This window comes from Rhamphochromis longiceps, linkage group LG17, assembly GCF_057381845.1.
Source record: "Rhamphochromis longiceps isolate RC_006_pf linkage group LG17, R_longiceps_female_GT1.1, whole genome shotgun sequence".
Classification (NCBI taxonomy): domain Eukaryota; kingdom Metazoa; phylum Chordata; class Actinopteri; order Cichliformes; family Cichlidae; genus Rhamphochromis; species Rhamphochromis longiceps.
In genome coordinates, this window is record NC_140573.1 from 14,384,690 (window position 1) to 14,412,409 (window position 27,720).

The 27,720-nt window shown below is 41.5% G+C and overlaps 1 protein-coding gene across 2 annotated transcripts; it reads left to right on the plus strand.

Moving 5' to 3' along the window:
- The first annotated feature begins 2,458 nt into the window (after positions 1 to 2,458).
- On the plus strand, positions 2,459 to 27,533 carry dspb (desmoplakin b). Of its 2 annotated transcripts, none has more exons than XM_085386834.1 (24): positions 2,459 to 3,074; positions 5,148 to 5,241; positions 5,923 to 6,044; positions 6,426 to 6,576; positions 7,729 to 7,854; positions 8,158 to 8,217; positions 8,318 to 8,485; positions 8,807 to 8,911; positions 9,023 to 9,118; positions 9,424 to 9,549; positions 11,774 to 11,926; positions 12,067 to 12,221; positions 12,341 to 12,467; positions 13,151 to 13,337; positions 13,690 to 14,117; positions 14,214 to 14,392; positions 14,604 to 14,742; positions 14,932 to 15,125; positions 15,457 to 15,619; positions 15,717 to 15,800; positions 15,891 to 15,998; positions 16,129 to 16,227; positions 17,734 to 19,560; positions 20,595 to 27,533. In XM_085386834.1, the coding sequence occupies exons 1-24, from the start codon at positions 2,761 to 2,763 to the stop codon at positions 26,940 to 26,942; spliced, it is 11,553 nt and encodes a 3,850-aa protein (XP_085242960.1). In that variant the 5' UTR covers positions 2,459 to 2,760; the 3' UTR covers positions 26,943 to 27,533. The 2 variants fall into 2 exon arrangements, with proteins under 2 accessions (XP_085242960.1, XP_085242961.1); XM_085386835.1 differs by having other exon boundaries at positions 2,525 to 3,074; positions 17,734 to 18,231.
- The last annotated feature ends 187 nt before the right edge of the window (positions 27,534 to 27,720 follow it).

The following is a 27,720-nucleotide window of genomic DNA, read 5'->3' on the forward strand; positions in this document are numbered from 1 at the left end:
CAGGCTGTAGGGTGCCGGTCCATATCACCAGTATTTATGCTTGCAGACAGCCTTAGGTCAAAGTCATTAGGATGTTCTTTCCTATGAGTGAGCTCCTTATGCACAAAGACATATTTCTGAAACATGATTGTTGTGGCTCAAAAACCGCAAACCCACTAAGTGGCTCTCTCTTCATTGTTGGTATTTCTGGTTTTGAAGAGAGTTTTTTTCTCATCATTTCTTTCTCATACTAAATTTTCCTTAATGCATAAGATTTGTGCTGCTGGCTAGGCCTCCCTTTAAACGACTGTGATCTGGACAACCTTAATTTAATCAGGGGAAACTGAATCTGAGGAAAGAGCACTTTTATTTTAGTGTCTTGTGACTAGATTACAGAAACACACACATATATATGAAGTCTATAAAGTGACACTGTGTCGTTACATTAGCACAAAAGCAATGCAAAGGCATTAAGAAAAACAAGAGCATTCAGTATGTAAAACATCTTTAAACAGAAATTTTAAATGTTTCAAGGTAACACAAAACCTGTGGTGACCCAGGACAGTTGTTAAGCCTGCTTCATGTGTCAGGTACAAAATTATTAAATACAATTTCCAAAATAATGAATTTAAAGTAAAGCAGTTTAGCCAGATGAATAGACAATAGAATAGAAAGCCTTTGCTGCTATTAGATTACACAGAAAACAATTAAATCAGGCGTGCTACACTTGATTGCATTAAAACACACAGTAACTTTACACAAATTCTATGTAAAAATTAGATAAGTTTATAAACTAAGAAATATATGCAAAAAGTCTCAAAAAACAAAATAGGCATCTGCAGAGCTACAAAAACATATTATAGTGTTTATTCTATTAAAAAAAAGGGAGAGGAATGCTTTAACACTCTTGATTAGTTTATAAATTAAAGTCTATGATTTAAGAAATTTCTTTGCAGTTATTCACAATTTTCCACTTTGCTAACACATTTAAAGCCAAGGCAGGTCACACCGCCTACTTTTGAACAAAGACTGTACATTAGTGAAGAAGAAAAAAACGTGAGCAATGAGAGCAATTTGTATCTCTGCTGAAACTCCACAGCAAAGAGTTCAAAAGGCTTAAGCTGAGCTGGTGAGTCATTTTGAAAGAAAAGAAACTTACAAAACCAAAGTAAGCAGCTTTGTGGAGCACTGGCGATTGTGCAGATAGACTGGGACTCAAAGTGACCTGTAATTCACTGTGAATGCATCTTTAAAATGGGGAAATGTGGGTATCGCTTGAAAAATAAAATATTAGTATATTACCAATAACAGCAAATAAGTGACTTGTTGGGAAAAGAAGTACATTAATTGGAAGGTGGTCCGACTGTGATTATGGACATCCCAAACACTGATAATAAAATTTAGTGTTACTGTCGTTACTGAGTGGCTGCTAAACCTGTTTTTCCAGTGAGTCCCACCCATTGCCTGCAGGCAGTTGTGTGAGCAATGTTAAAGTGTGTGTGAGAAAGAGAGAGTTTCTTCTCAGTTGAGGACGCAGACTGAAAGCAGATGGGAGGGGCATGGAAAGACTTAAAGACACCTGTGGAGAAGAGGAGTGAGCGATACCTCGGCAGCTGTTTTAATTTAAATTTCAAAAGATGCATCACCTGGTGTACTGGATGTATTATCTGTACTTTAAGCAGTTTGTCTTTAAGGCCTTTGATTATTACAGCCATTACTTTACTAGTTTCTGCTTAATACTACAGATGTTGTTAAACTAGGAATGTAACTAAAAGCAGTTGTTTTTATATCCTAGGCACATCTGTCAAGGGAAAACCATACTTAAAAAAATAAAAATCTAAGCACTGATCGCATTAGTATATAATCTAGTCATTTTACTGAATCATGTATGTTGAGCATATTGTATATACAATACTTTTTTTTTTTTTTCAAATAATTAGTGTGTACATTTGAGCTATCCTGGCAAATACAAGCATTTCCTTCTTCTGCTTTATAATTGTGAGGATGTAATCGACTTCATTCCTTAACTAGAACTGCCACCATGAGTAATCCATCAACTTGACACTAACTAACAAGTTGTAAGTTTCAAGTTTCCAATTTGGGATGATCTCTAACTCGCTCTCATAATCAGTCACTTTAAAAATAACCCCACTTTACTAAAGCACACACATAACCTGACTTTTCAGAAACATCGTTATTTTAAAAAAGAAAGAACTGCATCACTTTCCAAATGCTGATCGCCTTCTGTTCAAATGCTATCTTCTGATCCGCTTTCTTAAACTGTGCTTTTAAAACTGTCTCTGTTTGCCAAATGCTCCTCTCAGACTCTGATTTCCATAACATAGCCATGCTTTCCAAAAACGAGCTGTCTTTATTGAAGCAAAAATAAAAATGTCATAATGTTTCAAAACGTCCTGCATTTGCGAGGTGTTCAAACCTGTGGACCTTAGGGTCACACACACACACACACACACACACACACACACACACACACACACACACACACACACACACACACACTGTCTCCAGCTGAGTAGACAGGGGAGTGGCAGAAAGAGAGATAGAGAAAGAAAAAAGTTTTTGGCTGACAGACAGAGAGGTGTGGTCACAAGGCTCCAAAAACGGTCCCGTCCTGCTCTCGGTTTGCAGTCTGCACCGGAGGGACCAGGGCGGACAGAGTGGAGAGAGAGAGAGGGCGGCAACCTGTCAGGTTGTTTCCGTCCACTTAGTTTCGTCCAGTAACTTCTGTGGAGCCGCCGAGGCTGCAGTTCTCTGGTCACCATGTCAGCGTACGGGTCTCAGCAGGCCCTGAACATGCTCCGCAGGGCCAACTCCAGGGGAGAGTTGACTGGAGAATCCACCTACCAGTACGCACGGAGCGACGGCTTCCACGGAGGGGGTAACGGATACGACCAGTACGGACACGACGGACACAAAACCTTCACCTATTCAAAGTCCGTGAAGGGAGGTGGGATGGCTAGCGGAATGGCGAGCAGCATGAGAGCCGGAACCACGAGAGGAATGACGTGGCGTGGGGCCAGCATGGGAGGGGGGGCGATGAGCGGCGCCGGCGGGGGCGCGATCAGCGGAATGGGGTATGAATTTAAACTCTATCTTCCACAAGTTTTGCGTTTCTTTTTGCACCTGTGGCCAATGTGTGAACTGCAGCGCACGATAGATTATTAACTATTAACCGTGACAGCCTGTGTTGTTTTTTTGGGCCCTGCAAACACTAAAAACACCCGATACTCACTGGCCTTTAAAAAAGCGAACAAAGCAATTCAATGCACATCAGCCCGCAAGAGTATAATTACAGGGAAATGTTCTTGTTCTGCAAAGTAACAGCATTTCCACTTGTTTTGTAACACTGAAGTAAAGCTGGTGGTAATTGTGTATAAAACAAAATAAAGTGATGTTTAACTCAGATTGGTTTGCAGAGTCACGTCAGTGACATAACTGATCATACGCACTGATAATGCGCAGTGATACACGTCGTGATGCTGACATACAGCTGTTGTCTTTGGCACGTCTTTTCAATTGTTCCTCAGCTTCTGCTCTGCACAGGAGCAAACCTCCCCGGGGAGAAACGAGATTTACAGTCCGCGTTAAATTGCCGCCTCCCTCTGCTGCTTCACAGACCCACGGACACGCGTGTCGCTTTAACACATGCGACTCTATCAGCAGCACAAGGATTGTGTTTCTGACCCCGCACTTTGAGGAACGGGCAGATTTATTTAATTCGCAAACATAAGTTGTGAGTCAGAGCAACTTCGTTTATGGCTTTGATAGTTTTATATCAGGGAGTGATGTTTGAGATAAGGTACTCATGTAAGCCCTGTGATTAAGGGAAAAGTACCTGGGGCAGCTTATGGCAAATATAAGTACATTTATTACATTGTTTATTATAGCTGGTAGCACTTTTTTCTGGATGGTAAGTAAAACAAGAAATACAAGTGTAGAGATGACAGAGATATTACAGGTGTTATTTGGAAACAGTGCCCTCATTCATAGCTAGTTAAATAAGCCAATGTCAGCTTAGATTTTTAGGGCAATAGTTATGATATGTGTGATAACACAAGTATATCAAAACTGGTCAATAAAATTGATAATAGAGATACATAGAGTGGGTCTTTATGGGGCAGGGATAGCTCAGTAGGTAAAGTGGTCGCCCCATGATCGGAAGGTCGGCGGTTCGAATCCACTTAACGGCTACCCTGAGGTACCCCTGAGCAAGGTACCGTCCCTACACACTGCTCCCCGGGCGCCTGCTTAGTGGGCTGCCCACTGCTTCACTGAGTGAATGGGTCAAATGCAGAGAAAAACAAGTAATTTCCCCATGGGGATCAATAAAGTATCCATTATTATTATTTATGCATATTTTAGAATGAGGTCAACATTGTAGTTTGTATGTGTGTCTGTGAAAACCAGAGCAGGTTTCAGGAAAAGTGTATTTTGTAGAAATTTGGATGCTTATCTGAGTTTCAGCTCAGACTGTACAAAACATTTTGCTCATATACAGCCAGCATAAATAGTTTAGTACCTCAGAATTGATAACACGTACTATAAGCAGCAGTGATAGCTGGTTATCTGGGGTGATAGCTTTTTTCTGTCTCTATATCTCCTTGTTTCTAGGAAACAGAGAGATCTCTATCATAACAACACTTATTTTTCTAAATTTTTAGATTTGTGGCTGCTGCCACAGCTCGTGTGTTTGAGCCCATATACCAAAGGCCCCACTAAAGATCTGTGTTCAAGTCTGCTCCAGACTTTTCCCCTCACTTTCCTGCGTGCCTGCAGTGCTTTCCTATCAAATTAAACCTAAAACAATATTAAAAGAAAATTGTAATGTTTATAATAGCAGTGAAAAGAGTTTCTTTGGCACATTGTGTATGAATGTTGACTATACATACCAGCTGTTGAGCCCGTACTGATGTAATCCGTTGCAGTGTATTTTTTTAGCTAATGTATTTGAAAAATCTAGCCATAACCATGACCATATCTTTTCAGTTTGTGGATTATGATGATATATGCAAAAGGAGACACTGCTTTGTTTTAGGGGAACACACGGTGAAAAAAACTGGGAACCGCTGCGGTAACTGGGAATATTTTGGTAATAGTTAAAGCTGAAGATCTTAATGTTAATGAGTTTACTTCGCTGCCCTCCACAGTGGCTCTACACTTACTTCTATCAACCAGAAGGCCGCTATCCTGCAGAGCCAGTGCAACGAGTACCTGCAGAAAGCCGAGTACTACATTCAAGCTGTGAGTTGTGTTTTCTTTTCTTATTTGTGTTACTTATTGTGCTTTTACTGCTAGAAGTGCAGATAAAAGTCAGTTAGCCCAGTCAGGAGGGTTTTTATTTCACATGAAGAGTGTAGTGTTGTAGCCTGTCCTCTGAGGCAAAAAGAAACAGAAAGAATGACAGAAACGTTGTGCGGCTGTAATTGGAGTAGCTGGATGTGTAGGCTTTTGGTGTACGGTCAGAATCTGTGAGAGACACCAGATAGATAATGTTTCATTTTTGTTTAACTCCCTGTTGGATGTGATTTTTAGAACTGGCCCCTTGAGCAGTATTGCAACTGTCAGTCCACTTTAAATTTACACCCTTCCTTAGTTTAGCTGTTAAGCAACCTATCATGAATTATTTATGTTACTGTGAAGTTCATCGCAAGTGCAAAACTCACCTTAAAATTTGTGGGCGTGTGATTTATTGTCTTGTTGACTACTTATATCGGCAGACTATCACAACCGCTTTGTCCTTGTCATAAATCATCTTCTTCCGTGGGTTGTAAAAGTTGTTTTTCTGAAGTTTTGACATTTTTTGGCACTTCTAAATGGAAATAATTCAATCTAAAGCACAACAAGGACAAAAGACATCTATACTCCAAGTGTGCCCATTCAGTTTTCTGGATTTGTACACCTCCTTGTGTCTGTGTATTGCAGGGTGGAAACCCGAGTGAGGCCGAGTACTTCATGGGGATGGCCAAAGAGGCCATTCAAAATCTGAAGAGCTGCGGGGCCGACCTGAGGCAGATGGGACAGCCTAATGAGAACGTAATGAGAAGGTAAGGAAGGCCAGATTTCTCTCTCTGTCTTAATCATCTCAGTTTTCTTTTACTAGAACAGTGCCCATCCGAGGTCAGTGTTACCCATGATTTTGACACTGAAATGTAACTGTCTCTTGAATGCGTCACATGCAGGTAATTAAGTAATTCAGTTGCTGTTCAAAAGGATAGTGAATGTATCTCAAGCTTTAAACTTAGTCCAAATTTCCTCAGGCAGTCAGTAATTAATCTCCCATTTTTAAAGAAGATGGGATGAATGTTTGTTGACCGGACAGATGGATGGACAAACAGAGATTTCATGAATTTTTATAAAAATATATTCTTTGTATAGCATATGCTGTTCATTCCAAGTCTCATCTTTTTCTGTTTTCTAATCCATAGTGTGGAGATGTACAATAGCCAGCTGAAGGGGGTCCACATGGCCATCTCAGGCACCACGCAGAGAAGGAAGAGCACCAAGGGGGGCTCCGTTGGCTGGGAGGAACCCGGAAGGAGCTATCATGATGCTATGGGCTGGATTGCACAGCAAAAGGCGTGTATAGACACACCCAACTTAATACCTAACGTGCACCTGCAGCTGCTTTTGAAGATCAGTCTTCTGACATTCATGAGCCCTTTAAGGAATCCTGGGTTAAGGTGTCTTGGTAAAGCTTGAGGGGCATTACTACAGTGTGCATTAAACTGTGCATTACCTGCAGTAGATGGTGGTCAAGCACCCGAACTTGGGGGAGTCGAGAAGAATATACTTAAAAGCTAAGAAATCTACTAAAAATCAATATTCGGTGAAATTTAGGCAACATTTACATTTCAAAAGATTTGTTGGAGGCTTGTTTTTTTCTTTTACATTTTTGACAGGGTTTTTTGCGCATTTATTTCAGTCTTAAATACCCTAAAATTGTTGCATTTTGATCACCTGATTTCGGTTAACACCAGCCTTCATTTTTTCAGATTAAGAGAAGTTGATGTAATTTGTCACATTAGTAAGTCAGAGACGTTTGTTACACACAACAGATAATCAGCTCATTTCATATCATAGCACATTTAAACACAACAGAAGTTAAAATGCTCCACAGTATATTTAATATATTATAGTTCTTTAAACACACTAAAAATGTGAACAACTACATTAAAATAATTAAAATTGTTAAACAGTTCAAGAAAAAGTATTTTTTATGTTTAACTGGAGAAACAGAGCCTTTACACAAAAGAAATCTTTGTGAAATAAACCTAAAGTGAAAGAAAGACCTACTTCTTCAACAACAAAAGTGACATTAATGCCCACTAACTAGATGGTTAAGTGCCGTGTCACTTTATGACAGTGTAATAAAAGGTGTCGGTAAACCAAATGACAGATCTCGCTGAACCATGATCACTATGATAACACAACATTCACAGCATTTAACACAGAGCATAGAGAAGAATGCTCTGCTATGTTGGTGTAGACACAGTATTAAGGGATCATGTGCTCATTGTGGTTAAGTACAAATAGAAGCTAAAAGGAGCTATTGTTTTACACTCAGTGCTAAATCATTTCTTTCTGAGTGGATTGCTGATCTTTGACCCCAAGTGGTGCATGAATTTACCAGCAAATTGCTGGTTTAACTTGTATCTCTGCCGCCACCTGCTGGTGACATGAAGTGCCTGTGTCTGAAGTCTTCTCTAAAACTCGATCTACTCCGTGCAGCGTCTGATTGAAACAGCTTCATGGGGAGACGATCCTGCAGCCATCGAGCAGCAGCTCATGAGCCACCAGAGGTTTCACAGCTCCATCCAGAGGAGCGTCGAGTTCGATCGAGCCAGAGATGACCTGGTGGGTTCAGTCAGCAGGTTCAGTATCAATGCTGTGATGATGAGACGATGCTGAGATTCACTGTTGCTTCAAACAGAAGCGCCGTTGATCTATTGTTTGGGATATTTAAAGTGACAAAACTAAACCAGTGTTAAAGAAGATCACAGGGTAAAGAGATAAATAACCTAAACAAATAAAAATGATCCGCTATTGGTCAGATAGCGATTTGTTATTATTAGTATCTGTTTTGATTATTAGCATTTGCAAATATTGACACATCACTTTATTTTGAAACACATAATTTGACTCATTCTCTTCCCCCAGATGAAGACAGGAGACAAAGCCAATCTTAAGGCTCTGGATCAGGAATGGGACAATCTCCAGGTGAAGAAACTAAATATTATCTCTGTGTAGTGTATTTCCCTGTTAATCGCTAGAGATTTGTATTAAATTGATTCACTTTAACCCTGTTTAACCCTGCTAGAAAAAGTCCCATGATCGGACCCAGCAGCTGCGAGAGTTCCAGCAGATCATTCAGGAAATATCCAAAGAGATCATGTGGGTGAATGAGAAGGAGGAAGAGGAACTGATGTTTGACTGGGGAGACAAGAACATCGACCAGTATATCCCCAGAAAGCAGGAGAGCTACTCGGTTAGTCAAACATCGGATCACAAGGGAACAAATATAGAGCTGGATTCAGTAGATGCTGCAAAAAATCCACTTTTTAATTTCCAATTTTACGAGCTTCATTTTAGGCAATAAACATTCTTGGCAATTCCTTGAGCCTAAATGGCGCTGATGTCTTTTATGTAGTAATCTGCATCTCATAATGGAGCAATCATCTGTGGTAGATTGGATTTTGGCAGCTGCGATTAGTCATCCACTTACAGCGAAGCCACAGAACTTCCCTCTTGCTGCATCCTGATGTTTTTCCTGTGTCCCTGTGATTATCCACCTCTTCTTATATAACAGAAACTGATGAGTGCCCTGGAAGTAAAAGAAAAGGATCTGAATAGGCTGAAGGCCAAAGTGGACAACCTCCTGAAGAATGACCACCCTGCATCGGACAAGATCGAGGTCTGGAGCGATCAGAAGTAGAAATCTCAGTCCAAAAACAACTAGTTATAAACCTGCAAGTAAAAGCTTGGCTTTTTTTCCAGTGTTTGTGTGCTTGTGCATTCTCTTCAGGCTTATAGTGACACCCTGCAGACTCAGTGGAGCTGGCTCCTTCAAATAACAAAATGCATCGACACTCACCAGAAGGAGAATTTAGCGTACAGCCAGGTAACTTAAAGCTACTCTAATAAACATGAACCTGCAGGAGTCAGTCACACTGACGGACACTGTGAATAAGAGTGCATGTAAAAGATGCACCATGACACCTCTGATTTCTTGTTGCTACATTAGCATTTTGATTCGCTTTCAGCTTTTCAGTTGTTATGTACACATAAAAATTGCTTGTTTACTTATCATAATGAGACTGGGAAACTACAATTAACTTCATGCTAGATTTCACTCAGTATTTCACAAATTGTGCGTGTTTTCTCCTGAAACTCACATCACATATGCTTACACACGTGTGCATTTAGTTTTTCAAGGAGGCCAACGAGACGTACAGTGCTCTGCAGAAGGAACACGAGACGGTTCGTAAGAATTTCATCTGCGACAAGAACACTTCTCTGGAGACCCTGCAGGAGCTCCTCAGAAACCTGGAGGTACGACAGCGTCATTACAGCAGTAACTCATCAGCTAGGCATCAGGAGCTTGATCGCGTGTGTTTAGACGTTTAGCATAGCGAGATAAAACTGATTAGACTGAACATACAGTAGATCTTTGATGTAGGATGAGTAGGGATGGGTATCGTTTAGGTTTTATCCGATACCGGTGCCAAATCGGTACTTTTGAAACGGTGCCGGTGCTCAAACGGTGCTCAAACCGGTGCTTAAAGAATGGAGAACACAAAATTGGTCCAAAAACCTCTCATGTTCAGCTGTTTTTTTGTAAAAAGATAACAATGTTAGCCTTTTCTGCAGCTATGGGGCATATATGGTATCACTCTTGGCTGGAAGCAGTGCTTAAACAATGGAAAAAACACAAACTTTGTCCTAAACCTCTCATGTTTAACTGTTTTCCACTTTTTCTTTGGTCGTTTTAGCCTTTTTGTCCAGGGTGAAGGGAGTATCTGCCATCAAACAGGAAGACAGCCGCATGTAGCTATGAGGTTTGCTAGTTCACCTTACATGCATTAATGTAATAACGTGGTTAGCCTACTCAACGTAAATTAGCTACTCACGCAGAGAAGAACGGCTGCTGCTGCATCATCATCCGTCATCATTTCTGCTACACTGGCAGGGCTAGGGGCCAGGACTCTCCTCTTCGTGTTTTTGGGGGATGTTGCATAACAGGCAACCCACCCGCAGTAGATGCGCTCGGTGTGAGGTCTCGCAGCAAGCTATCAAATACGGCGCATTTCTGGGCTATGCGTCGCCAGGTGTTTCATCGGATTTGAGGTGTTACCTCCTTTGACAGTATCACAGTATCAGCTTAAAGCACTTGTTGCAGGCTGCTGAGTTTGCATATTTTGCTGTGAAGTACAGCCAGACTTTTGACCGCTTCGCCTTGGACATTTTTAATCTGTAGCTCTGCTCTAAAAGAACGTACGTACCTGGGCCCGCCTACTATCCTCGGAAACGTAAAATGATTGGCTAGAAGTGTATCACAGCTCAGGAAAAAAAAGCACCGAAATAAAGCACCGAAATGTGCGCTGCTTTTCGGTCTGGTTACTACCGTTTATGTCAGAACCGGTGCCATCATGGCACCGGACACCGGTACCCATCTCTAAGGATGACCTTTTGAAAATTTCATGTCTCAGGCACTACAGTAAACAACAACACAAAGCCTGAAATATATAAAGTCAGTGGATTATTTAGCCAGATAATTCAGTTCAGTTCATTTTTATTTCAAACATTTCAAACATTCACAATCATTACAAAATATCATTCCATTATTTGTTTGAAAAGGAGTAGGCTGAAGTATTTACTTATTTGTCCCTACCCCCTCAAGTTTTACCTCTCATTCATTTAATTTTTTTTTGTCTTAAATAACAAACAACATATGAAACATATGAAGTAAAACAAAACAAAACAAAACATACATAAATCAAAAACAAGAAATTAGCAAGCCCCACCACAGTATAGTTTCTTTCATATGAAAAATACAGAATGTGTATATTTGCAGATACACGAGTTATGGAAAAACAAACAAACCAAAACAAAACCCCCAAAAAAGAACCACAACACCATTACCAGCATCTCCATAATTCATCAGGAGAGGTTGCTCGGAATAAACTGAATGTAAAAAAAGTTTTCTTTGAATTTAACGTTTTACTTATTGTACTTATGTTATAAAATCACATAGAACATTTACACATAATTAAAAAATGGGCAGGATTTTGGACAAATTAGTTTTGAGTGTACCACCTAATAGTGAAGCAACTCCAATACCATTGGATAATACCTTCGAATGACCAAATGTTTCTTTTACTCATTCTGGACCAGAACCCCAGTTTTTACAGTCCAGGAGAAACATGCATCTTAGCCCTCAAACTTTTGCCAAACAATAGAAAGTACTATTTTGGTTGTTGGCATCTTGTTACAGACATGCTCAAATTCAGCCCATTCTTTTAAAAGAAACATTATTTGTACTGTAAAGGCAGACTGCATGCCTAGTAGTTATGGCATTAGTTACAAAAATGGAAACAGAACTCTCAAAAAAACCCAAACCAGTTCTGGATTGCAGGTCATATGTTTCATACAGGACAGGCCATTCTGTGCGACTTCATTATTTACAGAGAGACAAAAATGTTGGCGAATTAGAAAAGTAAAGCAGTTGTTAATGGCTAAACAGTGGCAGGCTGACTGAAACCTTTTTTGTCTTCAGAGGGAAAAGGAGAAGATTGTGGAAAATAGGAGGCAGGTTAAACACCTGGTCAGCAAGTCCAAGGAGATCGTGAGACTGAAACCCAGAAACCCTGAAGAGAAGAACACCAGCGGCGTCATTGTCAAGGCTCTGTGCGACTTCAAGCAGGACCAGGTCAGTTTTCAGATGTCAAAGTTAAACACATATTGGTATTTTTATTTTTTACTTTACGTTGCACCGACATTCTCTCTTTCTTTTATTCTAACTTGTGTTTCATGTGTTTTATGTGTTTTATGTGACCTTTGGGCTCACAGAAGGTGATCCTTAAGGGCAATGAGGCTATCCTAAAGGACAACAACCAGCGCAGTAAGTGGCTGGTGACTGGCCCGGGGGGTCTGGATATGTTGGTGCCCTCTGTGTGCCTGATTGTACCGCCACCTAATCCAATCAGCATCAGTCTCGCCAACAAGTAAGAAACAAAAAATGCTTTGATTTGGACATTTACTGTTAAAGGTGATTGTATAACTCTTGCTCTGGCTGGAAAGATAATCCTGAAACCTTTAAATTTCACCTCTGTGTCGTGCAAAGAAACGAGCAGTACTACGAAGCAATCCTGTCAATCTGGAGCCAGCTTTATATCAACGTCAAGAGTCTCATCTCCTGGCAGTACTGCGTCATGGATATCCAACGCATCAACTCCCTCACCATCTCCATGGTAAGGACCGACGAGGTGTTGGAAGTCGGCCTCTGCTGTCTGTAAAAAAAATATTTAGTCATACGTCAAAGTCAAACTTTTGCTCTCTTGCAAGGTATCAAAGGAGAAAACAAATGGTCATAATAAAAGTTGTGACATGGTGTTAATTAACGTTTAATTATTTGGTTTTAAAGGTGGGTTTTTGCTTTTACAGTTTGTTCTAAGCCAACAGCTGTAGTCTTCCATTTAATATGGGCTTAAAAAGTGTGTAAACGTCTCTCATTCTGAGCCACCTCCAGATGCTGGGAAACAGCTCCCATAGTTGCACACTTTGGAGTGCTGCATAACTCTGTGGCATTCAAACAGACATTTAAGCATCTCTCGAAACCCGCTGCTTCAAACCAAAGTCCCTTTTGCAACTTTTCACTGCTCCAGTTTGTACTTTGTGTTAAAAAAACACACACAATCATTTTACTGCACTGTTATTCTTATAACACTTGATGATTTATTGGTGGAAAATTAATTTATAAACATAGCCTTAGAACTTAGAAACTATGTTTCTTACAAGTGTGGTGAGTATCGTCAACATAAAGAAGGTACCAAAGATTTAAAATAGCATGTCACATTTGACCTCTGACCTCTCCTTCTCGGTGAAAAGATCTGTTTGGGTCCAAATTAAACTTAATGTTTCTGTGTCTGTTCAGTTGGCCAAGATGCGCCCAGAGGAGTACCGGAAAATGATCAAGAACATGGAGACTCACTATGATGAGTTTATAGTGAACAGTGTAAATTCCCAGATGTTTGCTGATGAGGACAAGAGGAGCATAGAGAACCAGGTCAATGATGCCCAGACCCACTATGAACAGCTAGTGGTGCAGATACCTACTTACAGTAAGTGTTTGTAGTAATGATCACCTCGCAAGTACACGTTCTGTTTATTCTGTACATTTCTATTCAGTCTCATATATCAGATGGACCTCTTGCGCTCATTTTCAGCTCCATATGTTTATTCTTGCACTTCTTGGCTTTTGTTTTTTTAGCCGGATGTCTCTTAGACTTGTATATAAACATTGCTCAAATTCAATATTTTTAGTACGTATTTCAGTATATTACAGTAAAGTACAGTATACAGTATGCATTTGAGTCTGTGTGCTTCATAATGGAATAATTGAATTGAATAAGTGAATCTAGGGAACTTTTGAAAAGACTTTTATCTATTTTTTAAAAATCGTTTTGTCCACAGTTGTCCAGCAGGAACAATTACAGCAAACATCTGGGCAACAACACCAGCTGATTATATTACAGCAGCAGCAAGTACAAGCTGCTGCTGCAGAAGACGCAAGGAGGCTTGAAGAAGAGGCCAGGATGCGCCAAGAAGAGGCCAGGAGGCTTGAAGAAGAAAGACGGAGAGCAGAGCTCAGAAGACAGGCCGAGAAGAAAGCGGAGGCAAAGAAAGAGGTGGTGAAGAAGGAAGTGATAAAAGTGACCAAGACGGACGCAGGAAAGAGGAAGGTATCCACATCATCATCATCATCATCTCACAGCTTATTAGAGCTGCACTCGCTCAGATTGAGGCTGGAGGCCGCTGAAGACATGCTGAGTCAGCACATCCATGTCTGCTTCGGAGACAACGGCGTGCAGGACTGTAGCCTCAAGATCTCTCAGTTAGAGGTGAAAGCATAAAATATAAGAATAACAGAAATGCATGTAGAATGAAAACAAAAACGACCCTGTATTTATCGCGACACATATATGTGCATCTTTCAGACTGTGCAGCGTGATGTGGACTCGATGCGTGCTGAGTACTTACTTTTGAAGGAGCGCATTCTAAACGAGCTGGAAAGCGTGAATGATTCAGACAAAGCTCAGTTCCTCCGCAGCGAGATTGGAGTGATTAACCAAAGACTGGGCAGCCTGGAGAGCAGCTCATCAGCTTATGTTCAGCGGTACATAACACAAGGCAAAACCTCAAAACGATGGCGTAAAGCTTAGTGTGTTCTTCTGATTAATTTAAAAGCACAGTTAATAACTGTGCACTGTAAGATCAATTATTATCTGCAAAAAAATATACTTTTACATACAGATAATCTACATTATGACAAACACACATATGCCTTGCATATTTGCATATTTGATTATTCCATATGCTTGTTTTAGGCTACGAGCTCTAAGGGACATGCTGGAGAGTGTGGCACGAGCCGAGGACATTGTGAAAGTTTATGAAGCAAGAATGACAGAAAAGGAGACCACTTCTCTGTCTCCTGAGGAAGTGGAGGAATATATGTCAACTCTGAAGGTATTTTTGCAAGATAATGGTGTTTTCCTACTCTTTGATAATAGCAGACAAATCATTTGTGAATACTGCCCTATTTTTCTTATATCCTTTGTGCTGTGACATATGCTTTAATTCCACTTATCAGGCTGATTTTTATTATACGGTGGATGCAGTCGTATCATTAATGTTGTGTCGTGTGTCGATGTGCAGAACATCAAAGCAGAGCTGGATCAGAAGAAAGATATTCTAAATGCTATGGAGGCAGAGTTGTCCAAGGCGAGCCACTGGAACGGCCAGGTGGGCGGATCCTCCCACAGGTGTGACCTGATGCTAACAAAATACACAGAAGATGTGAACATGCTGTCAGACCGCTGGAGACGAATCCAATTACAGCTCGATACGAGGTATGCTGCTCTGTCAGTTTTTAATAATAACTGACTGTTAATGTGAAATTGAAGACTTTACAGTCATGCAGTAAATAACTCATTCCATATTCAACCATATGTATATGAGGCTGCTTGTACACATGTGAATCTATTTTTAAAACATCTTATTCACATACACATATGTCAATTTGTGATTGGCAGAAAATGATCGAGCAAAGCACAAAACATTTGTTGCTTCGGTATTTTAAATGTAATAAAAAAACAATATTAATCTGTAAACTTGGCATGACAGCGTTTGAGTAAAAGTGACATAACTCACTTATGCTGGTCGTCTCTTCCACTTGCTCAGAATGCAGGACCTTCGATCATATCTACCTCAGCTGCAACACTACAAGCAAACCAGCACTTCCATTCTTGAATGGATTGAAGCCACTCGCAGAAAACAGGTGGCTCTACAGGCCACCAAAATAGAAAATGTTCAAGCACTGGAAGACCTCATTAACAACCAGAAGGTAATATGCTGAACTTTTGCTATTATTAGAGCTACTTCCAATAATTTTCTGTGAAGGCATCAGATACCTGACATCTGTACTTTGTGGGTTTCTCTAGGCTCTGAATGCAGAAATCAAGGTGAGGAGGGAGACAGTAGATAGTGTGCTGAAGGACAATGAAGCCTGTGTGAACGCTATCAAGGTAAGTAGGTCAATAATCGAGTGCATTTGGCCTCAGATTCATTAAAAGATCAACTTCCTCTATTTATTTATTCATTTTTATTTTTAACAGGACTATGAAACAGACCTTGCAGCTTACACCTCTGGTTTAGAAACTTTGCTCAACATCCCAGTGAAGAGGACAATGCTGAAGTCGCCGTCAGTGGATCTCAATCATGAAGTAATGCAACTGTAGTAAAAACATTAGACATGTAGTAAACCATTAGTACATGACATGTTTTTTCTTGTAGGTTAGAGTTGATTTTTCTGATGTTTTTTTAAAATTAAAATTAAATTTGTCTCTGTTCCAGGCTACCCAACTGCAGACTCGATATATGGAGTTGCTTACCCTTTCTGACGACTACTACAGATTCCTAGGAGATTTGCTCAGAAACATGGAGGAGCTCAAGGTACGGATCTCCAATGCTGAACATCCAAAAATATCTTGTTGGATGTAATCATGGTTTTCTTTCTTTTTTCTTCTTCTTTTTCTTTCTTTCTGTTTATGACATCTTGTCATCAAACTGCCCAGGGATTATGAATGAGAATTTGGGGTAAATCTGTCACCTAATCTTTGATATAACGTTAAAGTTAAAGGAACTCCTTTATACCTTCCAGCAAACCATTGTTGTTAATAACATCACCTGCAGTCAGCATTGTGTTGCTCCCATTTACATGCGTCTTTTGCTCATGAACTCGGTGTATTAATATCCATCAGCTAACAGAGTATTAAGACACACATTGCATGCAATGCGATGTTACTGACTGTCCAAGAACTGACAGACTACAGATGCTATATACATGAGTTTCAGTATAAAGAGAGTAAAGTTCACTTAGATATGACCAATGCCAAGGACATATGTTGCGACTAAGTTGCAGCTAGTCATAATAAGCAACCTACTATCCACTATGTTGGATATTAGTATCCTATGGAAAGCAAATTTTTTTCTCACATAGGACTATAGACTGGTAGCCTACTCCCAGGCAGACCATTTGGTAAGGAAAAATGTGTATTCCCATTCAAGTACTAACCAGGCACAATGCTACTTAGCTTCTGAGATCAGATGGTATCAATCTAGAGAAAAATATATCTTTCACAGCTGGACATTGTGCTAAAGGTGCAGTTTAGTGTTAGTAAGTTATGGTTGCAAACTAAGATAATAACAGTGTAGCTATGGATGACTGTAGTAATCTGTTAGTGAACAAAGCAATTACAGGGAGGTTTTGTTGAGATAAACCACATACCTCATTTGTGACTAATTTCACTTTGTAAGTACAAGCAACCTCCATGGACAGATTATTAGTTATTTAAGAACCGTTTTGTAGTCTCAAGATGAGTCTTTTCATTGTCACTAACTCACAACCACACGTCTTATGATTGATAACCTGTTAGCCAAGTGTGTGGTTTCATATGGATAACCTTCTATAGTATGATCAAGATTTTTAAAAAAGCAGTTTTTTGTTCAATAAGACCTAAAATACAGAAAAGTTGGTGGAAAACGCAAGAGACATGAGATAACTATAGTTTTTTTAAATTCAATTAATTATAATGGCAAATGAAACTCTACAATAACACAGAAAAACCCAACGATCCGATGAGATGACAACATCTCGCCCCCTCCCCCACTCCCCATAAACAAGCATTTGGTGACAGTGGGAAGGAAAAACTCCCTTTTAACAGGAAGGCATAGGTATCTGTCAGAACTGGTTGGGGGTTTTGGATTTGCCTCAAACTGAATGGAATGTTTCTTCATGGCAACACGATATGAATGTGGTGTTAATAGGGTTGTGCTAAGCAAATGTTATGCTGGATACTTGTTAACCACAACACAAGTGGGTAAAAAATAATAATGAAAGTTTAATTTATCATTTTTAAAAACACATTTGTATTCATCTTTTCTTTGTCTTTCCTTCAGATTCGTAACACAAGGATTGACCTGTTAGAAGAAGAACTTCGCCTTCTGAGAGACGATATGAGAGACCGCAACGCCAAGAACAAATCACTGGAAGATGCTCTTGCTCAGTACCAACGGGAGCTGAACCAGTCAAAAGAACAGTTGCTGTCAATGGAGGAGGTGAAACAAACTGCATCGTTGCAGTGCAGTGCCACCAAGGAGAACCTAGATAACACACAGAGCCAGCTGGCAGGCCTCAGAGATCAGGTGGAACATCTCAACTACTTGCTGGATGAAGAAAAGAGGAAGAGGAAGCTAGCAGAAGAGCGCTACACTCAGCAGCAAGAAGAGTATGAAGCAGTGCTGAGAAAGAGGCAGAACGAGCTGGAGACAGTCAGTTGGTCCAAGGTGGAGGTGGAGAAGACTTTGTCAAATAAAGAGCTTGAGATTGAACAGCTCCGGCGACAGCTTGCTGACGAGACAGCAAGGTTCATGGAGCTGCAGAAGGAGATATCAAAGGTAAGGAGCCAATACAGTACGGAGATCAATAACTTAAAGCTCAGCTACGAATCTCAGATCCACGTCAGCCATGCAGACATGCAAAGGCTGGCAGCTGAGAGGGACGAGGATACAGTGGAGCTCCAGCTGCAGTATGACAGGATGGAGGCAGAGAGGAGGAATCTCGAGGAGGAGCTACGGAGACTCCGAATATCTATCAGCCAGGTTGAGGAACAAAGGAAGGCAGCAGATGAGGAAGCTCACACTCAGCGGGCTGTAATCATCGAGGAAGGCCGCAAGAGAAGAGAATTGGAAAGTCAGGTGGAACTGTTGATGAGGCAGAGAGACGAGCAAAGTAGCCAGTATAGAGCAGAGCTGGCTGAGGTTAGGAAGGACCTGCAGGAGACGAGTGACCGACTGGCTTATGTCACACACAGTCTAGAGGAGGAGACCCGCAGAAGACAAACTGCGGAAGAAGGTCAGGGTGTGCTTGAACAGACTCTGTCCCAGCTGCAAGTGAAGCTAACTAATTCATCAGTGGCTGTAACCCAGGGGCGGGAGTACAAGGAGGAGCTTCAGAAACTGCGATTGGAGCTGGAGAGAGAAAGCAGGGAGCGAAGCAGAGTTGAGCAAAATATGAGAAGCTTACAGGGACGCATCAAGGACCTCCAAGCTGTAAGAGATGGACTTGAGAGCCAGGTGGAGAATTTGCGGCAAGCTAACCAAGAAGAAGTAGCCAGAAGAAGGCAGATCGAGTCAGAGCTAGAGAAGACCAACATGACCCTGGCAGAACACAGCAGCACTATCGTTGCACTACGCCAAAGCCAAGAACAAGCCAGCAATTCTGAAAAGAGAGGTGAAGAAGAGCGTCTTCAGTTGCAGGAGGAGCTAGAGAAAAGCTTGAGACAGAACAAGACCTCTGCAGAGCACATCACACAGCTGAGCTCTGACCTGAAAGCCCTTCAGCAGCAGCTGCTTGAGGAGCAGCTCAAAGTCAAAGAGGCAAACCTCAGGAATGAAGGTCTTTATAAATCTATAGAGGAGAAAAGCAAGATACTGAATGCGAACTCAGTTGAGCTTCAAAGGCTGAAGGAGCTGACAGAAGCTCAGACCAAAGAGAGGCTGAGACTGGATGAGGAGCTAAGGACAACACGACATGAGAAAGATGAACTCTTGAGGGCCAAACAGGGAAGTGATGATGAGCTCTCCTCGCAGATTACTGCGCTGGAGCTGCAGCTACAGGCCAGTGAGCGCAGTAATTTAGACTACCGCAACCTGGTCTCCGAGCTCTCCTCTGAGAGGGAGAAACTCAAAGTGGAGACTGAGAAAATACAAACGCAGGCCACCGAGGTACACGGAAGTTTGGTGCTTAGTCCTGGACTGTTCTCGTCTTTCCAAATCAGAGTCTTCACCACTTGAAGCATTCAAGTAGCAACTGTAGCTCTAGCTAGTCTGAAGCAAACCCTTTCCTTGCATGCTGGAGTGCCTCTTGTAGATGCAACTCTGATTTGAACACATACTGTCTGTATGTGTTTGAATAAACTTGCATGTGTATAAACTCGCATGCAAACATAATCTGTGCCTCTCTACCTGACAGCCTTCCTATTCCACTGTCTCCCTGTACACACTGTGGAAAGATGGGGAGTTAAGGGTTAGAGTTAGTGCAGTTCGCTTGCTTTTTTGGGGTCACTTTATTTGCCCAGAATGATCAGCACCATCACTGCCGCTGGTTTCCTGGTCTACTAGATTCTGATCATTGTTTCTTATATTTTTAGTACATCTTAATGGGCTTAAAGACACCTTTTGCAATCTTGTAAAACAGCACTGGCATGACTTCAGAAATTTACAGTTTCCAAAAATGCTTATGACAACTCCTCTTACAAACTAAAATCAGGTGATCACGATTGGCCCACATCTATTGGTTTTATGTATCTGTGCTGTTTTGCAAATCAGTCTTGCTTTCTGGTCGTTAAATAGAATTAGCCATTTTTTGTTATATCACTAGTATAGCAAACCAAATGACAATTTGGCAGAACAGGCACAGACTTGCTTTTTATATTTCAACTTTTAACACTATTGCCAGCTGTTTTTCTTTTACAAAAATGTAAAAAGGTTTGAGTTGTAACGACAACAAAAAACTTTTTTGAGAAAATGCTTTTATTGTTTCTAAATAAGCTGTGCACCCAAATATTCTTTCCGCAGAAAGAATTCTTGCACTGTGAAAGATTGAAAAGAGCAAGAATGTGCACTGTCCTCAATAACCACTGGTTGTATACAAAAAATGAAAAAGAAATAAATGAGGTTCCTCATCTATACTGTTAATATATGAGTATTTTTGAGTTGAGTAACTTCTCGTCTCTTTTCTCTCTCTTTATTTCCTGCAGATAAGAGCCACCATGCAATCCCTTCAGTCCCAGTATAATGAAATTGTAACCGAGAGAGACACTCTGTTGCTGAAATTGCAGTTGTCAGAAAAGGACAAAGACCACATCTTAAGACTAGAGGAGGAACTCAGCCGCATTAAACTGTCCTTAGAATCTGAGTATCGCAATAAGCAGCGTCTACAGGAGGAGAACGAAAGAGTGAAGAGGGATTTAAGTCACTGGAAGGACCAGTGTGATAGCAAACATGGCCTGATTAGGCAGTATGAGACAGACAAGGATATTTCGGAGAGGGAAAAGAAATCTTTGAAAAGTGAGATAGAAAGGCTGATGAGAGAGTTACGTGAGCTTGAAGAGTCATATAAAATTAAACTGTCAGCCACCCAGAAAGAATTACATGAGGTCACCATTGTCAGAAAGAACATAGAAACTGAACTGAAGACTGCCAGAGAACCCCCAACCTTGGATCCTTCCACTCTGATTTTTGATGGAGTCCGTAAGACAGTGACAGCAGACCAGTTGCTCAATTGTGGTGTTTTGGATAAACAAACATGTAACCAGCTGGTGAAGGGACATAGGACTGTCCCTGAAGTGTCTGTTGACAAAAAAGTCAATTTAAAAGGTACAGGCCCAATAGCCGGGGTGGTAGTTGAAGGTCTAAAAGGTCCAGGCTCCATTTCTGGACCTCAGTTTGCAAAACTGACTTTCACTGAAGCCAAGAATGAAAATCTCCTCCCAGCAGATGCCATCAATTTGCTTCTGGATGCTCAAGCCGCTACAGGACACATCATTGACCCCAGAACTAATCAAAAGTTGACAGTTGAAGAAGCATGTAATCATGGTGTGATTGATGATAAGGACAGAGAGAGGTTGCTAGCAGCAGAAGCTGCAGCTGTAGGATATAATGGACCTGGGACAAATAAACCTCTTTCAGTATTTCAGGCCATGAAGATGGGACTAATTGACAGAAACACAACACTGCGTCTTTTACAAGCTCAGGAGTCTGTGGGGGGCATTCTAGATCCAGTACTCAGTGTGTTCCTTCCCAAAGACACAGCCATTGAGCGTGGCCTAATTGATGACAACTTATGCCGTGCTTTGAGTCAAAGACCTGAGCTCTACCTGGACCCAGAAAACGAGGACGGTGTAAGTTATATGTCAATGAAGAGAAGATGTAAGGTAGAACCACACACGGGCCTTCTTCTTCTTCCTGTCACTGAGAAGATAGATCCCTCCAAACTTATTTTTGATGGTGTTCGAAAACCTGTCACAGCCAAGCAGCTGCTGGATTGCAGTGTCCTGGACAAGCCAACATTTAAAGATCTAGAAAAGGGGAAGAAAACCATCCCAGAAGTGTCTGTTGATAAAAATGTCAATCTGAAGGGGACTGGGCCAATTGCTGGGGTGGTAGCTGGGAAGCAAGGCAAAATGTCCTTGTCAGAAGCCAAGAGACAAATGTTGCTACCTGAGGATACTGCAGATTTGCTACTGGAAGCGCAGGCTGCAACTGGTCATATAATTGACCCTCAAACAAATCAGAAGTTGACTGTAGAAGAGGCATGCACCAGAGGAGTAGTGGATATAAGAGATAGAGACAAATTATTGGCAGCTGAGGCCGCTGCTGTTGGCTACAAGGATCCTAAAGTTGCCAAGCCTCTCTCAGTGTTTGAGGCCATGAAGAAAGGATTGATTGACAATAAGACTGCACTGCGTCTACTGCAGGCCCAAGAATCAGTGGGAGGAATTCTAGATCCCAATCTCAGTGTGTTCCTGCCTAAAGACACAGCTATTAAGCGCAACCTTTTAGATGAAAACCTTCGTCATGCTCTGAAACAAGATCCTGAATGTTACATTGACCCGGAAACTGAGCATGATGCCAGCTATGAGACTTTGAAAAAAAGATGCAAGATAGAGCCTCATACTGGTCTGCTACTTTTGCCAGTCTCAGAGAAACTAGATCCTACTAAACTGGTCTTTGATGGTGTACGTAAACCAGTAACAGCAAAGGACTTGCTTGATTGTGGGGTGCTGGACAAACCAACATTTAACCAACTACTGAAGGGGGAGAAGACTGTCCCAGAGGTGTCTGCAGACAAGAAGATCTCTCTAAAGGGGACAGGAGTGATTGCTGGTGTGGTGGCTGGACCTTTAGGGAAACTGTCTTTATCAGAGGCCAAGAAACAGATGCTCATGCCCTTAGACAGTGTAGATTTACTACTGGAGGCCCAGGCAGCGACAGGTCACATCATTGATCCCATATCCAATCAGAAGCTGACAGTAGAAGAGGCATGTGCAAGAGGAGTGGTGGACAGTAGTGATCGAGACAAACTCTTGGCAGCAGAGGCTGCTGCTGTTGGCTACAGAGACCCTTACACAACCAAGCCTCTTTCAGTGTTTGAGGCGATGAAGAAGGGAATAATTGACAAAAAAACAGGACTACGTCTGCTGCAGGCCCAGGAATCTGCAGGTGGGATTCTAGATCCAAACCTTAGCGTGTTCCTTCCGAGAGACACAGCTATAAAGCGTAACCTTGTGGATCAGGAACTCTGTCGTGCATTAAATCAGAACCCCGATTGTTACCTTGATCCAGACACAGAACGTGATGCCAGCTATGGGGCTTTAAAGAGAAGATGCAAATCAGAGCCTCACACAGGCCTGATACTTTTACCAGTCACTGAGAGGAAGGACCCTTCCAAACTCATGTTTGATGGTGTCCGCAAACCAATCTCAGCACAGCAGTTGCTTGATTGTGGGGTTCTTGACAGGGAAACATTTAACCAGCTAGTAAAAGGACAGAAGACTGTCCCTGAGGTCTCCGTGGATAAAAAGATCTTTCTAAAAGGGACTGGTTCAATTGCTGGTGTAATAGCTGGGCCTTCAGGGAAGATTTCTTTAGCAGAAGCCAAGAAACAGATGATCATGCCCCCAGATAGTGCAGATTTACTTCTGGAAGCCCAGGCTGCTACAGGTTACATTATTGAGCCTACATCAAATCAGAAGTTGACAGTAGAGGAGGCATGTGCAAGGGGAGTAGTGGACAGTAAAGATCGAGAGAAACTCTTGGCAGCAGAGGCTGCTGCTGTTGGCTACAGAGACCCTTACACAACCAAGCCTCTTTCAGTGTTTGAGGCGATGAAGAAGGGAATAATTGACAAAAAAACAGGACTACGTCTGCTGCAAGCCCAGGAATCTGCAGGTGGCATTCTAGATCCAGCCCTTAGCGTGTTTCTACCTAGAGACACAGCTATAAAGCGTAATCTTCTGGATCAAGATCTGCTTCGTGCATTAAACCAGAACCCCGATTGTTACCTTGATCCAGACACAGAACGTGATGTCAGCTATGGGGCTTTAAAGAGAAGATGCAAATCAGAGCCTCACACAGGCCTGATACTTTTACCAGTCACCGAGAGGAAGGACCCTTCCAAACTAATGTTTGATGGTGTTCGCAAACCAGTCTCAGCACAGCAGTTGCTTGATTGTGGGGTCCTGGACAAATCAACATTTGACCAACTACTGAAGGGAAAGAAAACAGTCCCAGAAGTCTCTGTGGATAAGAAAGTCTTTCTAAAAGGGACTGGATCCATTGCTGGTGTGGCAGTTGGGCCTTCAAGGAAAATGTCCTTTACAGAGGCAAAGAAAATGAAAATTCTGTCATCTGATAGTGCTGACATGCTACTGGAAGCTCAGGCTGCCACAGGTCACATCATTGACCTCAGAACTAACCAGAAACTAACAGTCAAAGAAGCATGTGCCAGAGGAGTAGTGGATAAAGAGGATGAATCAAAATTGTTTGCAGCGGAAGCTGCTGCTATAGGCTACAAAGACCTTACTACTGGCAAACTTCTGTCAGCTGGCCAGGCCATGAAGAAGGGATTAATTGACAAGGACACAGCTCTGCGTGTGCTTCAAGCTCAAGAGTCTGTAGGGGGTATATTGGACCCTGACCTCAGTATATTCCTACCCAAAAACATTGCACTAAATAGGAATCTCATAGATCAGGATCTATACCATGCCTTAAGTCAGGGTCCTGACTGTTATCTGGACCCAGACACCAAGCAAGGAACTCCTTATGTATCCCTGAAGAAAAAATGTAAAGCTGATCCAAGCACAGGTCTTTTGCTTCTCCCTGAACCTAAAAAGCCAGCAACTGTCCAGGGGCTTAGAGGCCAGGTGTCTGTTGTGGATCTAGTGGATGCAAACTTGCTGCAGCGGTCTGATATTGACAAGTTGAATCAAGGTAGCTTGACTAGCCAAGAGGTTGAAGAGCGTCTACGCTCCTATCTGAGAGGTTCCACCTGCATAGCAGGAGTTTATGATCAGGCCAGTGATAAAGTACTGACAATTTATCAGGCAATGAAAGATGGACTGTTGAAATCTGGGACCACTCTTGAACTGCTTGAAGCTCAGGCTGCCTCAGGTTTTATAGTTGATCCTGTGAACAATCTCTATCTAACTGTTAGTGAAGCCTACAATAGAAGACTGTTTGGGCCAGAGTTTAAAGATAACCTGCTAGCGGCAGAAAGGGCTGTGACTGGTTACAGACTGCCTGGTACAGACAAGACTATCTCTCTCTTTCAGGCCATTGAGAAAGGTCTAGTGGAGAAAGGCCATGGCATTCGTCTACTAGAGGCCCAAATTGCCAGTGGTGGTATCATTGATCCGGAACACAGTCATCGTATTGATGTGAATGTAGCCTACAAAAGAGGCTACCTGGATGACGGAATGATTAAGATCCTCTCTGATCAGAATGCTGATACTAAAGGTTTCTTTGACCCTAACACGGAAGAAAACCTAACCTACACGGAGCTTAAGAACCGCTGTATCCCAGATAAGAAGACCGGCCTCATGCTTTTGCCTATAATCGACAAGAAAAGTCAAGAGTCAACACAGAAGAACACTCTGAGGAAGAGGAGAGTATTGATCGTGGACCCAGACACCAATAAAGAGATGACAGTCCGAGAAGCATATGACAAAGGGCTTATTGACTACGAGACCTTCCTGGAGCTGTCCGACCAAGAGTGTGAATGGGAAGAGGTCACTATTACTGCTCCAGATGGTTCTGTAAAGTTTCTTATTAATGACAAGAAAACTGGAAGACAGTATGACATTACAGAACTGCTTGAAAAGCGATTAATTGATGAATCAGTTGTAGCTCAGTATCGTGCACGAGCCATCACCATTAATGAATTCGCTGATATCATCACCAGAAAGACCAAACATAGCTCATCGTTTGGACAGCCAGCTGCCTTGGGCACATCTTCAGTGAAATCATCATCATCATCATCAACAACTTCAAGAACACCTTTGGGAATATCTTCAGTAACATCATCATCAACAACTACAAAAACATCTTCATCATCAAATTTAAGAACATCAGAAGGCTCAGTTCCCTCTTTGTCGACATCATCCTCACGATCATCCTCACTGGTGTCAAGACCCTTATCTCCCACTCTCGCTAAAATGACCACAACAAAGACGACCACTGTCACAGAGCGAAGCGCCAGCAGTGTTTCGCAAGATTCACCTGATTTCCATAAACACATGTCCAGTGTATCTTTCACTCTGTCCTCTCCTGTTGAAATAGTGGGTGAACAAGAACCTATTGGTGCCATTTTTGACACAGACAACGTAGAGAAGATATCTGTCACAGAGGCGTTAAATCGTGATCTAGTGGATTCCATCACTACCCAGAGACTGCTTGAGGCCCAGGCGTGCACTGGAGGAATTGTTGATCCTGCAAGTGGCAGAAGGGTCAGCATCCAAGAGGCATGTCGTATGGGCATAATAACTGAAGACATGGCCACTAAACTTAAGCCTGCTCAAAAAGCCTATATTGGCTTTGAAGATGTAAAAATGAAGAGAAAAATGTCAGTTCCTGAGGCAGTTAAGGAGATGTGGCTGCCATATGAAGCAGGACAGAGATTCATGGAGTTCCAAGTTGTAACAGGAGGTCTGTATGACCCAGAAATGGGTGGTAGAAGAACCATAGAAGATGCCTTGAAAATGGGTTGGCTGGATGGGAGAGCAGGCCAGAAGCTCCAAGATACGAAATACCACACAAAGAACCTAACATGCCCCAAAAGTAAACTTAAAATCTCTTACAAAGAGGCTCTGGATAACTGCCTGACAGAGGAAAGCACTGGCGTTAAAATGCTCCAGGCGTCATCTGTGTCTTCGAGAGGCATCAGTAGTCCATACAATGTTGCCTCTGCCCCAGGATCCACCACAGGCTCCCGGAGTGGCTCACGACGAAGCTCCCGCAGGAACAGTTTAGACTTAGGCTCTCCCATATCCTCATCAGTCAGTCGCTACAGTATTTCCAGCTTCAACTCCTTCCAAACCAAAAGCTAAATTGATAAAAGAAAAGCAGAGTTTGTACTTTTCTTGCACACAAATCAGAATTTGTCAAAACTATTTTCAGTGTTTTGGAAAAAAGTTGTGGAAAAAATGAGTGTTCTGTGTGAGGAGAAAATTTATATTTAGCAGTCTGAATTGTTAAATGTTCGCATATTTTTAGAGTAAGCTTTGGTGTTGATGTGCTTAAAAATCTATAGTTCAAATTATACAGAAAAACTGCAAGATGTTTGTTTGTTTGTTTTTTAATGGACAAAAGTATTAATGGTTTCTAAAATAAGGTGTGTGGATTAATAATATAGTTCATGTCATTTAATTTTTTTTTCAAAAATTAATGAAAATATCACTTTGTATGCTTTGCATTTGAAAAATGATAGAATAGGGTTTACAGTTATTTGACATGTTGTGTGTTTGGTTTACAGGGAGGGATTTATAGTTGGGTTGCATTGGCTTAACTGCTGTTTTTCATCATTTTCATAAAGTCATCTTTTATTCATTCATTCATTGGTTTCTTGCCCAGTAGTGCTTCCACTTTTGTAACGTTTTTTTTTTCAGTATCTTAAAATAAAAACTTGAGTTTTTTGCTCATTCCTGACTGTTCTTATTTGTGTTCATCTAAAATACCCTTTGTTGCTGCCATGTAAGATATGTTTGTTCATTTTATTTGGTTATTTGGTTTTTGTTTGATTTTCAATTCGCAGCACAATACATTTGTGCTGTGGTAATTTCATCTATATAAAATGCTAAATGAAAGATTAAAAATTATAGATATTTG